The 16,486-nt window shown below is 45.5% G+C and overlaps 1 protein-coding gene across 2 annotated transcripts in view; it reads left to right on the forward strand.

Annotated features, from left to right (window-relative positions):
* PDLIM1 (PDZ and LIM domain 1) overlaps positions 1-16,486 on the forward strand; it is a 46,315-nt gene that overhangs the window by 8,889 nt on the left and 20,940 nt on the right. For both annotated transcript variants that reach the window (XM_059820840.1, XM_059820841.1), the window contains exons 2-3: positions 3,198-3,349; positions 13,489-13,573. In XM_059820840.1, coding sequence (XP_059676823.1) covers positions 3,198-3,349; positions 13,489-13,573 — 237 coding nt within the window. The remainder of the gene's footprint in view (positions 1-3,197; positions 3,350-13,488; positions 13,574-16,486) is intronic.

Below are 16,486 nucleotides of genomic sequence, written 5' to 3' on the forward strand. Positions count from 1 at the left end.
CTTTTGGAGTCCTTTCGGCTGGGTTGTGTAAGCTGGCTGATAGCTGTCAGAGCTCCAAGCACCTCTGCCTGCCCACCCCCCCCACCCCCTCCGACTGCCCCTGCTGCTCCCCATGGACCAGGGAGGGATGTGACAAAAATAAAAGCAGAAAAAGGTCTTCTCGGTGGCAGCTCTCTTCTCCTCACTTTGTAACAGAAACACTTTTTGCTTTCCTGACTTAACTGGTAGGTGGGCAAATCTCAAAACTAGCATTGACAGCACTGAGATAAGCCCAGACCTTACTGTGAGGGGGGAAGGGAATGTTATTAGTAGCTATTAATCATCCTAAAAGGATGGGGGATGGATTCCCTGCGGTACCATGCCCTTGTGCAGACACGTTTGCTATGAGCAATCCTGGCAGGGAGTATGAGCTGGATGTTGCAGGGGAGCGGTTTGTGGAAGGTTGCATTTCAGGGCAAGTTATTTCCAGAACTGAAGAAATTGTTTTTTAAAACATGTTTCCTTTTGGCAAATTCACTTACCATTTTCATTACTGTGCATCCTTGTGGCTTCCCCTTAGGGGAGAGGTTTGTGTGGTACTTGAGTGAATGTAATCACCCTTGTGCTACCAGTGGCTCTTATCTGATGGAGAAGAGCACTCAAATTTCAAATTCGTCTGAAGTGGACAGGAAGGGGAACGGAAGGGGAATGTGACACTGCAAGTGTGACACTGCAAGCGCTGGCATGTTCCTGGGAATGCCACTCACTCATCCTGGTGGCTCTTGGGGTTTCTTCAGGAGGCTTCAGTATTTCAGTGTCCCTGGGTGCTCTGGCTCAGCTGCTGCTTGTGGTACGGGATAATTTCTAGCAGCCTGCCACATGTTGTGTTGATTATCAGTCTTTAAATACAAGCTGTATGGCTGAGCCTCCGGCAGCGTTCCAGCGGTGCTGTTAATCCACCATTATTCTTGACCCCTTGGCAGTCTTGTCTGATCGAAAGTGAATCATGGTAATAGTGCGCTGAGCTTGGTGCTCCTCACAGGGGTGAGTAATGTGCCCCTCTCTCTCCTTTGGTAGCAGAGGAAATATAGGCACTGAGAAACCAAGTGATTTGGTTAAGGCCCAGCAACCAGGAGAGGACCCACAACATGTCCTCCTGTGGGCTCCCTCCAGTGTAATGATGTCTTCAGGGATCTGTCTCATGGTTTGCAAAGCAATATCTCTCAAATCCTGTGGGACTGTGGGCTAATTCCAGTGCTCAAGATTTCTTCATGGCTGCTAGCTGTCCCTGTCACAAGGTTTACATGAAGGTACTCTCAAGGCAATGGATACAGTGGAGCGGCAGCAGGCTGCACTTGGTGGTCTTGTAGGCCACCAGTCGGCTGCAGCTTGGGAGGCAATGATCTTCTCATTTAAAGCAGATTTTCTGTATCCACCTGGTGGCTTGTCTGGTCTTCATTAGCACTTCCTCTGTCACTTTGTAGTCTGCTTACAGCATTAGACAGGCGCTATTCAGTTGACTCATCTGAAGGTCTTTGGGTTAATGTTGAGTACCTTGGCCAACCTGGACATCTGTGATATACGTCTATGTCCTTCCTTTTTCCGTGAAATACTGTCCTAGTAGAGAAGTGAAAAAAGAAAGGCATTGTGTTATCTTCCTTTTGGTTAGGGGAAAATGTCCCACTACAGCTGTGAGGAGATGTGCTAAACAGCCTCGGTTTTGGCCCAGGGAAAGCAGTGATTGCGGCTAATGTGTGACATCTCTAGGAGGTGAATGTTTCCCTAGGGGGAATGATTTGCCATCGAATCCCACATTAGGAGGATTCTCTAAATCTTGTGAACAATGTTTATTTATGTCTGTCAGCTCTGCTGCGTTTGCTCAGCTGCTTTCCAGCATGCTGAAACCTAGCATGAATGCATAGAATGAATACCAATTGCAATGGACTCGCAAATGAGGTGTGTCCCAGCTGCAAGGCATGTTTTAATCTGCACTCATGTCTGGGAGCAGTCCACCCTTCTCATTTCCTCTGCCTATTAAATAGTTGATGAAAGCCCACAGTAATCATTATGCTCCTTCCACAAAGTCATTAAAACTGCACAAAATCTTACATAGTGTTTACAAAGCCACAAGCAAATGTGACATTCTTCACCCTCCGCCCAGGCAATAGTTTTTGCCCAAAGAGGTCTCTGTTGTTAAGAGAACACCTCTTCAGCAGAAGTAGGGGAAAATTAATGAGCAGTTTAGTTGATTAGCTTGAAAATGCCAAGTTTTAGCTGGGACCTTCTTTTTTTCAGAAGGAGTGTCACACTGATGACATTGCTGTGTAGCGTCTTCTGTCTGGGATCTCAGTGAGATTACCCCAAGCTTTCCCATCAGTCATTTCTCAGGCAGAGCCCAACACCTCTTTAGCAGTGCAGTGGTGTATCTGGGAAGCAAAGCACCATGCATGGAGAGGAAAGGGAGATATATATGGCAGAATGTATCAAGGTGAGCTGTGGTTAGGCTGGCAGGCTGGGGATGATGCTTCCTCTTTTTCAGGAAGTATGGTCAGAGTGTGATTTAAAGATGAAGTTTCTGATGCCTTTCTCCTTCCCAGTCTGCTTGTTCGATCAAGCAGTGCTTTTGGATTGATCTCACTGAAGTCAGAGAGAGTGTCTTGCAGCTGTTCCTGGGCCAAAATAGATTAAAACTGAAGAAGCAATCAAAAATCTTGAGCCCAAACCTTCTTCCAAGGAAGGAAGCAAATGAGATCATGATGCAGATGAAGGTGTTTGTGATTGGCGTTGACTGTATCGCAATGACTCTGATACTCTTTTGTCACCTCTGCTTTTAGAGGCTCAGGCTACTTGGCTGTCCTCAGCACCTTCTGTTTTGGAAAGCATGTCTCCATCCAGCAAAGAACAGAGTTGCTTTCTGTATGTTCTTGCTCTCTAGCATGAAGCCAATTGCCTTGAGTGAAAATACAATTTCTGTTATTTACCTGTTGTCTCCCCCAAGTTTCTACCTGTGGGTGCCAAAACAGAATTCTGCCCCTAACTTTAAAACTGAGAGTATCCAAGAGGTCCAGCTTTCTGCTGAGAATGTACTTTCATTAACTATCACCTCCTTGCTTCCAGGTACCAGCAAGAGAAATCCTGAGTGCTCCAGCTGTTTTTCAAATGTTGCTATGGAGAGCTGCTCCCTGGAAAGTCCATTCATTCTTTTTGTTTTCTCTTAGGTGACTCCAGGTAGCAAAGCTGCAATAGCCAACTTGTGTATAGGAGATCAGATCATAGCCATTGATGGAGTGAACACAGATAACATGACGCACCTTGAGGCGCAGAACAAAATCAAGGGTTGCACAGATGAGCTAACTCTGACAGTCAGCAGGTATGTCACTAAGTGAGACTGGGGATGGGGAGAGGGTGGGATGTGGGGTGGGCAGTAGCTGTTTTGGTTTGACAGCAGACCTCTCTGGCAGGTTTGTTTAATTTGACCTCTTACTGCTTTGTCTGGCCAGGTGCTGGATTGCAAGAGGGAACTGCATTTCAGCCTTTAATCCTAATGCTGCTTGCATTTGCTGCACTTTGACCTAATGAAAACAACTTTCCCAGTGAGAAATTGGCTGATAATTTGTGGCAGAGGCTGTCAGCCTATTCTGTGGCTCCTGACAGCAAGAAATCAAAGACAGGTCTCATGAAAACTTCACTCATAGCAGAGGAGGTATGACCAGAAATTACCTTTCTTCCTGTTGCGCTAATTTAGCAGTTAAAAATATATGGTTGTGTGTTGTCCAAGCTATTAATTGCCTAGTTTTTGCCATACACAGACTCAGAAAGGTTGTACATTTTGGAGCCTCTTGACCAAACAGCACTGACTGCTAAACAGTGATGACCCAGGTTGCATCAGAGTGCCTGTCAGGCATCAGTCTCTCGTGAGTCCTGAAAAAATAAAGAAGATGACAGCTGAGCCACACTCTCTGTCTACACTCAGTGTAGAGCACAGGCTGGCTTCAGCTTTCCCACCGTCTTGATCTGCAAAGCAATGGACAGCTTCATTCCTTTCCCCAGCCATGTTTTGTTCTTGGGCCATCTTTGTACAGAGAATAAATGAAACTTGGGAAGGCAGGGGTCTGCTTTGCATTGACCCATTGCTTCTTTAAAAGTATTGGAGCCTATTTTTTGGGGTGCTGGGAGTTTAGCCTTCCTCTCGGTTTGAATTGCAGCCATGGGTACAAGCACTTCTTGAAGTCAGATGGTAGATGCATCATGGCATTTCTAGTTACTCTGGAGTGAATTTTTTCCTGTGGCCGCCTTCCCCCAGAGCGATCGTACATCAGCTTCACAGCAGATGCAGGGGAAGTGCTTTCAGGAGTGCAAAAGCATGCCTTAAGTGACACAGTAGTTCAGTTGTTCAGGGCTTTTCTGTGATAAACAGAAATCTTCTACCGTAGCTTGGATAATGGCAGGAGTTCAGCAGGCATTTCCCAGTTCAGGAAGAAGCGATGGGTCTTGGCCAAAAAAAGCCTGACAATTCATTGAGGGAATTCACAGAGGGAAGAACGGAGCACAGTACAGGCAGTGTGAATGGGTGGTGAGCATTGCAGCAGCCTGTTAGCCTGAGAGTTTCTCATACTGGCCTCTGGCTTGGCAGTCTGTAGTCTCCCTGCAAAGTGCTCCTTTTCCTCTCTGAAATACCTGGCTGCTTGACTTAGCAAACCAGTGCCATGTGGTTCTGGCTGGGAGAGAGGAGGGGAGGCAAGGGCTCTTTCAGCCTGCAGGCAAGCTCACTCTTACAGATCATTGAGTCTGTAAAATGTGTTTGCTAATGTTAATTACAAAGTCGTTAACTTTATAGCTACGCCATGCATGTTTCATCAGCCTTGGGTGTGGAAGCTGCCTAGGGAGAGATTTCTAGCTGGATGTGCAGCTGTGTAAAACCATGCAGGGACTTTGAGTTAGCACAGCCCAACTCTTTTTCAAGACCGCCTTTGACGGTGGTAGCAAGAGCATGTGTTGGATGCTTCTGCTTCTGTACTGATCGATGAGTACTGCTGACAAAATGGCCAAGAGTGTCAAGACCGCAAGTGAAAAGCAGTGTTCTAACTACTTATCCACTTTAGGGTTTGATATTACTACCCATTGCTCTATGTGATATCCATTTTAGATGACTCTAGGGGACGTTAAGTCTTTGGTCCTCCTTCTTTGGGAGTAAAGTTCTGCTTAGGGAAGAATTGCCTACTTGTTTGGAGATTTGATAGCTGCTAGAAACGTGTTTGCATCGGGGAGTATGATACTGCAGAGTGCTTTCTCAGAGGAGAAAGCTCTCTCTTAATGTCAAAAGACAGCTGTGTCTATCATGTGGTCTTTCCTGGTTGTTCTCTGTTGAGAATATTTTATCCTTAGCGCCCAGCTGTCTCCTTCTGGGCCCCCATAACTGTGTTGTCCCAAATGCAGCTAGACTCAGTGGTCAGAAATGCAGTGTAGTCTTTGTTGCTGTGGCTAGAGCCCTTCTTTACTTTGCAGTCTAAGGCCAAGATGTTAAAATGGTAGATCTTGAGAGGAGGCCTTGAGGAGTGACAGAGAAGGCATTTTGTATCAGTTGGAGCCCATGTTTCATCTTCCTGTTCAACTTAGGGTAGACAAAATGGGTGAGGAAGGCAGACTATGGGTTGGTGGTCAGCTCTCCTCTGTGAAGAAGAGAAGAGCATTGCTGTGGAGGTGGAGAAGGTGGAAGGCGTTTGGGAAAATGAGTGCCACCTGGCCAAGTGGTATGACCTGGGCTTCCTGAACCTTGGTGGGCCAAACTCTGTCAGTAAGACTTGACCTTATAGTCAGTTGGTTAGTCAGGAAGGCTGCCAATCCAATCAGGTCAGAGATGGAAGTTTTTTCTCTGTTGAGATGGCTCTGTAAGTAGGTGGCTGAGTATAAAAAGGAAAGTATATCATTTGCCCTTCAGCACCACCAACTCTTGGGCCTGGTCTCCATGCTCTGCAGTCATAGCTTGTTAGCTGAATCGGTTGTACAACGTAGCTGTGCTGGCAAGGACCACTGACTGGTCTGACAGGGCAGCAGCTCCATGGGTTGGAGCATCGCATACAGCCAGTGCTGAGGATGTGCCCAGCGGGAAGTCTTCCAGTCCTCCTTTTCTGCTCACCATCACATACATGTCTTGTGAAAGCATAAATCCGTACTGATTTTTAATTTCGTATCTGATGAATTTTAAATGATTACTCATTTAAATGATCTCATGTGCAGAATGCTCGCTGAACTGCATTCGGGGTGGCAGCAGGGTTGTGCCAAGAGGGATTTTACAGACAGTTCTGAGCTCATGTCAGGCGTTTCAGTTCCACCAAAGGGTCAGCACTGTTGTGACAGTGGGGACTTCATTCGTGACTGTGCTGTGAATGCTAAAAGTGCACGTGGGTTCAAGAGAAGACTGGATGAATTCATGGAAGACAAATCTATAAAGGATATTTATATACCATGGCAGTATCTCTGCTGCAGAAAGCCCTTAAGCTACAAGCAGCTGGACGCTGGGAGAGTGTTTTAGGGAAGTATTGCGCTATGCTTGTCGTCTTGTGTTCTTCTGTGGACCAAAACAAACTTTATATGTGTGTGTTTTGCATCTGTGCAACCCTCTTCTCTTTTAATGGTAGCTGAGCAGTTAAAATGTCTTCATGTTTGGCTGTACTAATGATTATTTAAGAGAAGTGTAAATGTAGAGAACTGAAAGGACTTAAACACTTCTGGTAAAGGAAATGCTGTTTGCACTATGTACTTGATTGTGAATATCAACAGCATTCCAATGTTTCCTGTTTCGGTATTTTCCTTAACGATGGTAACAGTCCAAAAATATTTCGGATCAGATTGTAGGCAGGAAATCTAGTCTAACACATGTGACTGTTAAAAATGGATCAAATTACTAGCTGAAGAAAACATGCCTGGTCTGCTTTTTCACCCAAAGGTGCAAATCTGTTAATTTCCTAGGATTTAAAACCAGCCACAAATTGCTTTCTCTGAAAATGCCTTTCTAAGCAGCACTGCCAGGTGCTTTGCTGTTTGACGTGTGAACAGAGCTGGAAAGGTCTGTTTTCTGCCTCGAAAGTGGGTGTTCGACAATGTTGGCGCATACACCGAATTCCTGCTGAACTAAGCGTGTCTAGCAGCTCACCCCCCTCTTCTGAGCCTGTGTTTGTTCATTCATTTTGCTTTTTGTTTCAGGCTAGAGAGTGCTTTTAGAAATGTAGCGCCCAAGAAACCAAAGTAAAGGTTCCATTATTGCCTTCAGCGGTGTAAAAATTAAGCTTAGCACCATGGTTTTGTATGGTATGTGCAGAAAAACTGACCTGCAGCAGACCGTGTACTTCAGTCAACTGAAAACCAACTGGTTGCTGAACTGAGAAATTTCACAGGCAGAGTTTTGAGCCTCTCCCATTCACAGGAAAAAGGAAGTCTTGGATCTTGAGTCTTTGAGAAGAGCTGCTCTTTTTTTTTTTTTCCTTTTTTTCCCTTCAATTAGGGTGTGTACATTATAGCACTGACATTCTAGGGTTGAGCAAAACCTCCTGCCAGGCTGCACCCCTTCCAAGCACACCTCTGATTTTCCTTTAATGGGGTTAAGCAGCAAGATGTGTTCAACAGACTGGAGAAAGCTATCAACTTCCTTTGGAAACTTAGTGTATTTTGGGAAAGACACTTGCTCTGACAAAGAGCACTCAAAGAAGAGAAGGCCCAAGAGAAAGAAGTTCTCCTACCACAAAATTCACCTGATAGCCAAAAGATCCAGGCATCACTGATGTCGCTGGTAATGCTCATGATGAATTTGCACACAGCTCTGTGTAGCTGTAGTTGCAGATATACGAAAGCAGACAAATGCTCATTGTATTGTATGTACAATAGCAGACAAATGCTCATCGCAGCACAGGTGAAAATTGTTTCTAAAACAAATGGCTCTTTGCCTGTGGTTATAGTCACCAAATGGGTGGTGGAGCTGTGCTCATAGGCAGCCCTGAGCAACTCAAAGGTAAAGTGTGTATTTATGTTTTGGTTTTTCTAACAAAAAAGTGTTCCTACAGTGAGCCTGCCCTTCCCTCTATGTCTGGAGGCAGATTGTGGGTGGTAATAAGAGAAGAATATTTGTGAAAAGGGATGGCAAACATGTAATCTCTTGTTCTGCTTTTCTGCAGCTCTGATGCTAGCATATAATATATTAATGCACCTTTTTTTTGTTTGTGAAACAGTCTGTTACTCTGCTAAAATGATGCCAAGGAATGAAGCTATGTATTTGTTCTTTGAAAAGTGCTAGGATCAGGGAAGTCAAGTCTGCTACCAGCACATGTGAAATGCATTGTCAGAAAGGATCATGTGTAGATGCTTGTGAAGAAGACAACAGCATGTGTGCGATGTCATCTGCATTTTATTTGGTAGGTTCAGTTGCACTGTTGCTTGTTCCACGTGCTCCCAGCTCTCAGCTGTGAGGACTAGTTGCACAAAGCCCCAGTAGGCTCGAATTTTGTTCTGGGAAGTCGGTGGAATCCATTGACTCATTTAGGTTTGCTTTTTGCTTCCCTGCCAACAAGAGTTTTCCAGCTCTGTCATCTTACTAATAATTCTTTTGGCCCTGGGAAAAGCCTGATGCTCTGCGTGCAGCTATATAAGGGCATGCAGATTGCCTGGCCCTCCACGGCAGCTCACAACCTCTCCATGGCTGGTGTGGTGCTCCTCAGCCCTCCCGGGTGCATGCCAGAAGCTTTTACTAATGATGGGCACATTCAAAGTCATTTTGGCAAGTCGAGCCTGGCATTTGTCATGTTTTTATAGCCTCTTTGGCAAGGCAGAAGTAGTTAACTGTAGCTGGCTGGTGGAAGAACAGTGTGAGTCTGAGCAGTCAGGTGTGTTTTACCCTTCGTAACTCTACAATGAAACTACTTGTGATGCACCTCTGTTGCTTCTTCTCTGTAGCCAGAGTTGCCCTTTTGTTTTTAGTGGCTGTGTGAAGAGACATCTGAAATGCAAGGGGCAGAGGGCCATGCATGAAGAAATTACTTTGGGGCCTCTTGTCTCGAGGAAGCTGTGACTAGCATTGCTGTTTGAATTGGCCATGGGCTGCATGCAGCCCAAGTATAGTTTTGCTTGCCGAAGCGAGTACGTCCGTTAAATGGATGGCTGCTAAGAGTGACTGCTCGTGTTTAAATCCAAGGGCATGTACTGTGCAGCTGTTCTAGCTAAAAGGCTGATTAAAAGGTACCTTCCTGGTAGCCTGAAAGCTCTTGTAGTTAGCCTCTAAACATTATTAACATGCCTGTCTAAAACTCTGGGGAGGGTTGAAAGAGGAATTCTTTAGGTCTTTCCTCATTTTTCAGCTAGCAAACTTTGTGTTGCGCAAGAAACTTTTCTATCTTTACAGGTTTAGTTGCTACTTTGGTATCTTAGTCGTGTCCATCCCAGTGTTTGAAATGGGAATGTAAATGTGCCTCTCTCCTTTACACAATTTATTTACGCAGTTCCTGGCACACAGCATTAGACCCTCATTTTCCAGCTCTGAATTTTCCCTTGAAGCTGTGGCCCAGCTCTGCACGCAAAGCATTGATAGCAAAATCTAGGCTCTTGTCATGTTTATATTACACCATGTTCAAGCCAAGCTTCTTGAAAAATGTTGTATTTCGTAAATACCTCTCCAGATTCCTGCCTTGACTTGCATGCAGTTTCCTTCCTCCCCTTCCTACCAGTACCTCCCCGTCCAAACTAGCATCAGGGAAATTGCTTTCTAATCTTGGGTCTTGGTTTCTGCCTGGATGAAACCGCAAATGCATGGCTCATTCCCCGGCCCTGTCTTGGTTGCTTTCTCTCATGTAGTAAGGAAATAGCATGGAAATGTAAACTGCACATGTGACGAAGTTTGTATATCCATGTGCCTGCAATTAATTTGCCTGGCACTTGTTCCCAGGCTTCTTTGAGTGTCATGGTTTTGCCTTCTTTTTCTGTACTGAGTGTTGATCTCTGCTGGAGTCTTATTTGAAAGAATATGCGTTAGAAACCATATTCTAAAAAAATATTGATCAATTTAAGCACGAGTCTGTGAGATCCTATGGGGATGCCGAAGCCTGCTGGCTTTTACTGAAGATGGGGTGTGATTCCCCAGCAGACTGTTGGGCACCTAGCCCTGCCACCAGCGGAGAGGCAGGTCTGGCAGCCCTACTAGCATGGCCATGCTCTGTGGCAGGGGTACAGCCTCGCCAAGGGGAGCGTGGAGGTGATTTTGTGTCTGGGGGTCCTCTCCCCCAAATTTGGGAAAAATCCTCTAGAAAGCCACAACAGTCCTACCTGTAGCAGCCTGCTGTGAACTGAAGGCACCATTGCTAAAGCTGGGTTTGAGCTATCTACTCTGATGCCTGTTCCCTGCTTCATATAAATAAGATATGAAAACTTATAGATAAGATACAAACATGATGGGTCTAACCAATCTGCCCTACTGTCTGTGCCTTGTGCCCACACTTCCCAGCCTTTCAGACAATAAGTCCTGGGCCAGCAGTGGAACATAAGGTGAACTTGTACGTGCTATTTTTCTTTCTCCTGCTGCACTTCAGTAAAAGTGCAGGCAGTGACACCAGGAGCAGCGCCAGGAAACCCTTCCTGAAAGCTGGGACCATAGCGGTCCTACTGATGACCTGCAGACCGTGGGCTCCACAGGCAGTGCGGTGGGATGGGGCATGCGCCTCGAGAGCCCTGGTAGGCAAAGCCAGGGAGAGCAAAGCTGTGTCCTCTTTGCGGCTTTGCTGGGGCTATAAATGGGCTGTTGAGAGTGGCTGAAGGGCCCTGCTGCAGCTGTTGTGAAGACAAAGGGAAGCTTTATCCTCCCAGCCTTAGAGGGACAACCCCGTGGGCTATTTAACCTTTCTGTTTGGATAACTTTTAAACTGGATTGAAAGTAAAGCCTGGAGTGACCTTGCTGCTTCCATTTATATCCAGTGACAGATCAGAATGGCAGCAGGCTGGGAAACAAACTTGTTCTTTTTGCCTTGCTAATAAATAAAGGACAAAAATCTGGTCCAAGAAAACCTATTGACAGCAGTAGTTGGCCATAGCTGCCTCCCCTATGCTGAAGGTCAACATGCTGTGTCACCTCAAACGCATTGAGTGAGGGGCAGTGGGACAAAAGCAAGTGCCTGGGGCAGGGGGAGGCTTCTGTTCTGTATCCATATATTGACCTGCTCTAAGCTTAAATATGCAGTCTGAATAAGGCCTTTCGGGGCTTCTGAAATCTGATGATCTTAAGCTGCTGCAAATGAAAATTTTACCTCAAAAGTACTTAGATCACTGCTAGTGAGAATTGGCATGGGGGTGCCTTATGCTAGAAATCAGATGAGGTGTTAAATGCTTTCTGAACTGTTCTTTCATCTCCAGCCAATGTCCACTTGCTTACAGCCTGGTTGGCAGGGTATTTGATTTCCATATACTTTGCTGTGTCCCCTGTTTTTCTAGAGGAGATGAAACTTGGTCACACGTGATCCCCAAACACTTTCAATTAATAAGGCTTTGCACTGGTCAACGGGCTGCTCCCTTCTGCAAACACAGTCTTCAAGTGCAAAATACAACCATCCTAGAGATGGCTGTCACTTTGTCAGGCTTGATATCCATAATCTGGGTAAAATCGCTGGTTCCTCACGCACCTTAGAGCACAGGTTGCCAGAAGCAAGGAGGGAATGGTTGTTTTATACTCACCTGGAGTATGTTGTGCATCCAATAACAGCAGCTGTTGAGACAAGACAATGATCAGATTGGCATGGATCTGATGCCATACAGCTGTAATATTCATATTTGTTAGTCTGTGTGTGCCCCAGCTCTCCAGATGCCAGGATTTGGGTGATGTAGATTGTCGGGTATCAACACTGCGTCTGAGCCCATAGGGTGCAATAGCCTGGAGTCAAAGGTTTGCTGTACCTGAATGCTTGTAAAGGATGATATCTGGTGTGACCTGTATCTTTGTATTTTCCTGTGAAAGGAGGTACTGCAAGCAGACTTCAGGTTTCTTCCGTGTAAAGTCCAGAGTGCAATAGATGCAATAGCAGGTCAATAAAATTTTTCCTCTTCCCTGAGTGAGAATGCTGCCTCCTGTCTCCTCCCACTGAGCTACCCTCTGCATGGAAGTCTCAAAATACTATTTATGCAGCAAATGTCTGGGATATACATGTGCATAACAGTTAAGTCTGGACTGTTTAAAAAATGTCCTGACATTGGAGGGCTTTCAGAGGAATGGTGTAGATCAGATTGAATTTATCGTGAGTAGCTCTACACCCTGTTTCTCCATCCTTGTCGGTTTTGTAAGCCTTGTCTGTTTAAAGTCTCTTTCCAGTTACCCAGTTAATTCTCAGTGAAAGCATTCCTGTTTTGCTAACTAAGTACTTAAATTGTAGTTGGCCCTGGGACCCACAAATATCTGGGAAGTACATCTATCTGCAGTTGCAGATTCTACAAAGGGCTCCTGTCAAAACAGGACATGGTTTTCAAAACTCATCCTAAGAGTTTATCAGCCATCTGGTTGCCGCATTATGCAATGTTTAGCATTGAACAATGGTTTTCATTCAGCAGTATGGCAGTCACTCGTTCCCTAGTATTAAGAAGTTTGGGAAAAGTGGCATTGTTTAGTCCATCTGAGGTGCTAACTACTGTCTGTACTTCTGAGAAATGTAGGTAGCATGTTTCCCATAAAGTACCTCAAGCAAATCTAAGCACTCCTTCCTCACCACTTGTTTGTCTGGGTTTTTTTGGGACATAGCAAAACTCCAGAATGATGATGGTAAAAGCGGTTGGTTTTGGTCCCAGATCTTGACTTGTGTTTCGGGCTGCTGTGAGTAATTGGGTCAGACCACAGACCAGCAAAGACTTGCTCTTGGACACATTACGTCATCTCAGTTCTTAGTCCCATTGCAGACTTGGACCCACGCTTTTTTTTTTTCTATAATTCCCAAAAGCCTCTGTTTGTTCAGCATGGATACCACTGTATAAATAAGAAGAAAATTCCGGAGACCCAAAATGAAAAATATTTCTAGCTTATCCAAGGCAGCGCAACTTCAAGAACAAAATGTTCTCTGTATAGTCAATACAGACAAGAATCATTCCTCTTCCTGGCTACCCATACAAGCTGAAACACACAGTAATCTGAATTTTCCCACTTAATTAAAGGATCTGCATCTAAGGGATATCTCCAGCTTCTGCTGTTTGCATGACTTCCAACTCTACTACCTGGGTTGGAGCCCATGCTTGTTGTGTCGCCAGTGGAGTCCCAAAGGATAAGCTAGGACGGTCACTGCTGAGATCCTGTCTTTCTCCAAGGACCTTGTACAACATAACTAAGTCATTCAAGTTGCGTGCCTAAAATAAGGCTGCCTAGATTTCTCCTGATGTGGATAGTGCTATATACAAAAGACTGGGGAAATGTTTTCAGCTGATGAACTTCAAGTCTTTTAGTAACGGTAATGATGCTCAGTGATGAAAGTAGATTAACTGTTAAAAATATGTGTGTTGCAGAACAGAGTCAAAAGTCTGGTCACCACTTGTAAATGAGGAGGGAAAGACGCATCCTTATAAGATGAATCTGGCCTCTCAGCCGCAGGTAAGTAATGGAGTATCTGCATGCTCTTGTTCCTGCTTACTCCTGTCCAACTTCGGAGCAGTTTCTGGCCTGATCCTCCAAGGAGCGGAGGGTGTGTCACTCTGTTGGTCCCACTGGGGATAGCACATGCCCCATACCTCCTAGAAATCACGCGGCCCTTGGAAACCTTCAGAGACAGACTCCCTCCCTCGTTGTCAGAAGCCTGCTGCTGTGGAGAGCTAGTCAAATACCTTGCCAAGGGTGAGCTGCTTGGATCAGAAGTGTTGTCTCCTGCCATCTGCATGCTCGCACCTACCGTAGGGCACAGAAGACACTGTAGAGGTGTGGCTTAATGAATCATTGCTACCATTGCTAAGCCTGTTGATTTTCATAGATAAGAGGGGAGGAAAATGATTCATTCTTAGTGTTTTCTATTGGGGTTCTTTTTGTTATTTTGTTTTTTTCCTCTTACTAGCAGTCTAGCCATGAGGAAAGTGGAAGAGAAACACACCAGCCTTTTATATTTTCATCTGTGGGGCAGATCTTGCAGCCTCTGTCTAGGAGGTTGGTTTTGTAACCTTTGGCAGCCTTGCTTCATTGGTCTGCTGCCTCTGTCAAGTAAATGTAGTAATAACAGTGACCTGTGCAAGGATATTGCCTGGGCTAGGTTTAGAGGATTACACTGCGCAAATCTACAATAACAGCACTAAAATCAATGGTATTTCTCTGGATTTTCACCAGGGCAGTGACACGGATTCTGGCCCTAGCACACATCCCATGTAAGTCTTTCTAGCAAAGTAAGTAGAGAGAGAACTAGTTTGACTCTGCAATTAAGTGCTAATATGTCTGTTTGGGTTGGAAAGGACCTGAACCTAAAGTAGCACATGTGCAGCAACACGCTGCCCAGACCTTGGCCTGGGATCTGTCCATGCTCCCTCTCATGCCAAGCTGCTGTGTGTTGTTTGGCTCAAGAATGTGATGCGGCATTCTCCAGGTATGTCATAACTCAGCCAAGGCATAGCGTGAGACTGAGCCATTTGGACTTAGGTTGGGCTGGGGCCGTGCAGTGACACCTGCCTGTGACACTGTTGAGCTGAGATCTGGTCTGTGTCTTCTGCTGCCCGAGCTCTGCAGATGCTTGGCTGCTAACCGTGTGACTTGGGGGCTCTCTCTTGCCAAGGGAGTGCGACAGAGTCTGCACTGAGGCTTTGCTGCAAGGCTGCAGAGAGCTATTGTTTAATTCAGCAAGAGACCTGATCCTGGAGTCCAAGTCCCTAACCCAGCCATTAACCAGAATTTAGCTAAATACCCCAGAATAAAACATAGGGCACTACACATGCCAGGCAGGAGTTTATCATTGCTTACTCAGCTTAGTTAGCCGCAGCGAGAAACCTGTGGCTGCAGCCTCCCTGTCACTAGCTGCACCACCACACTTTTCCCACCAGTCCAGCCTGGGTCACTGAGTAGATATCCACTGCTGGTCAAGCACTAAACATAGGCTATTTTAATTAACTGATGCCACCTCTTAAATTAGTTTGGCCTGGCAGTTTTAACCGTAATCAATGGCTCTCCTTTAATCAGGTGCCCTCCAGGTGGTGTGTTTGCATGTATGTCAACCCTGGACTGTGTCAGGAGCCTCTGACAACTCCGTAAGAAACATGAGTGAGGGGGACTAACCTTAACTCTAGTCTTTGACTTACAAGTCATGTCCTGCTTTCTAAAATCCAAGTAAAGGGCATCATGAAGGTCAGACCGCTCAGGATTCAGCAATAATTCTGGCAGTGGAACACACCCCCTCCTAAACCCTAACCTCAGTCCTAATCCTGGTTCTAGCTCTGGCCGTTATATAGATATCCCGATGCTGCCAGTTTGTAAGTGTGGCACAACTGAATTTGTTGATACCGACCTGTAACTGACTTGAGCAGGATAATTTGGTGAGAAACTGACTGTGGAGAGATTCCTGTTACAAACCTTATCTCTGAGCGGTGACCCTTGTCTTAATCTTGCCCTAGGAACCAACTGTTGCTTGAAAATTAGGCTTTGACCTCTTGTGATGGCTGATACTAGAAGAGTTTTATTTCCTGGTGTAAAAGGAACATTCAGGCTCTCACAGAAGTCTTGCCTTTCTTCTTCCCTTCCTTAAAATGAAACCAATTAAGTCATTTGCAGTGGCCTATGTGAGTGGTGCTTGCTGTTATTCAGAGCATGGGGCTTTCCTTTAAAGGGCTTTGCCTGCTGCATATTCAAGCAGAGGAATTTAGCAGCGTGAGGGAAGATGTTTGTCTCATGTCACCAAACCACAAGCTCCCGTTTACCCTTCCGGCTGAACAGTGCCTGAACATCCCAGTCCGCTGTGCCAAGGAAAAGTGTCGTGAACACCATCAAGTTTTAAGTTGTGTGTTGGGTTTTTGGTTTTTTTTTAAATACACACCCGTTTCCTTTTTCAGTAGCTGACTGCAGCAAGTGAGGTTTGTGGTGAGGTCTGTCTGCTTGGAGCGTGATGTCAGCGGAGCATGCTGACTCTTGCCAGAGCCATGGCAAGCATCGGCCAAGTCACTCTGGGCTGTGTCTTTGCAGCATCACCAGAGATTTCAGCCAGGCCTGCTGCAAATCAGCAGCAGCAGAGTGCAGAAGATGCTGTGCATATATATACTAGCATGGCAAACTGCTATGAATTTTACCACAAAGATGCTGATCTCATTTTTCCAACAGGATTGGTAGAAGTTGTGAGTAGACCCCAGTCTTCGAAGGCAGCGCTGTCTGAGCTGTTCAGGTTTTTTTAACTTGCTTGCCAGTGAAAACAATATATTTGCTTTCCTTGGCAACAGTCTTGCGCAGAACACTTATTAATTCACTTACCAAAGAAAACAGGACATACTGAGTCCAAGTGGTTCATTTAAGTCCTGATCCAAGGTCCTCTGAAGATGTTTCTCA

The sequence above is a fragment of the Gavia stellata genome, chromosome 9, assembly GCF_030936135.1.
Source record: "Gavia stellata isolate bGavSte3 chromosome 9, bGavSte3.hap2, whole genome shotgun sequence".
Lineage (NCBI taxonomy): Eukaryota > Metazoa > Chordata > Aves > Gaviiformes > Gaviidae > Gavia > Gavia stellata.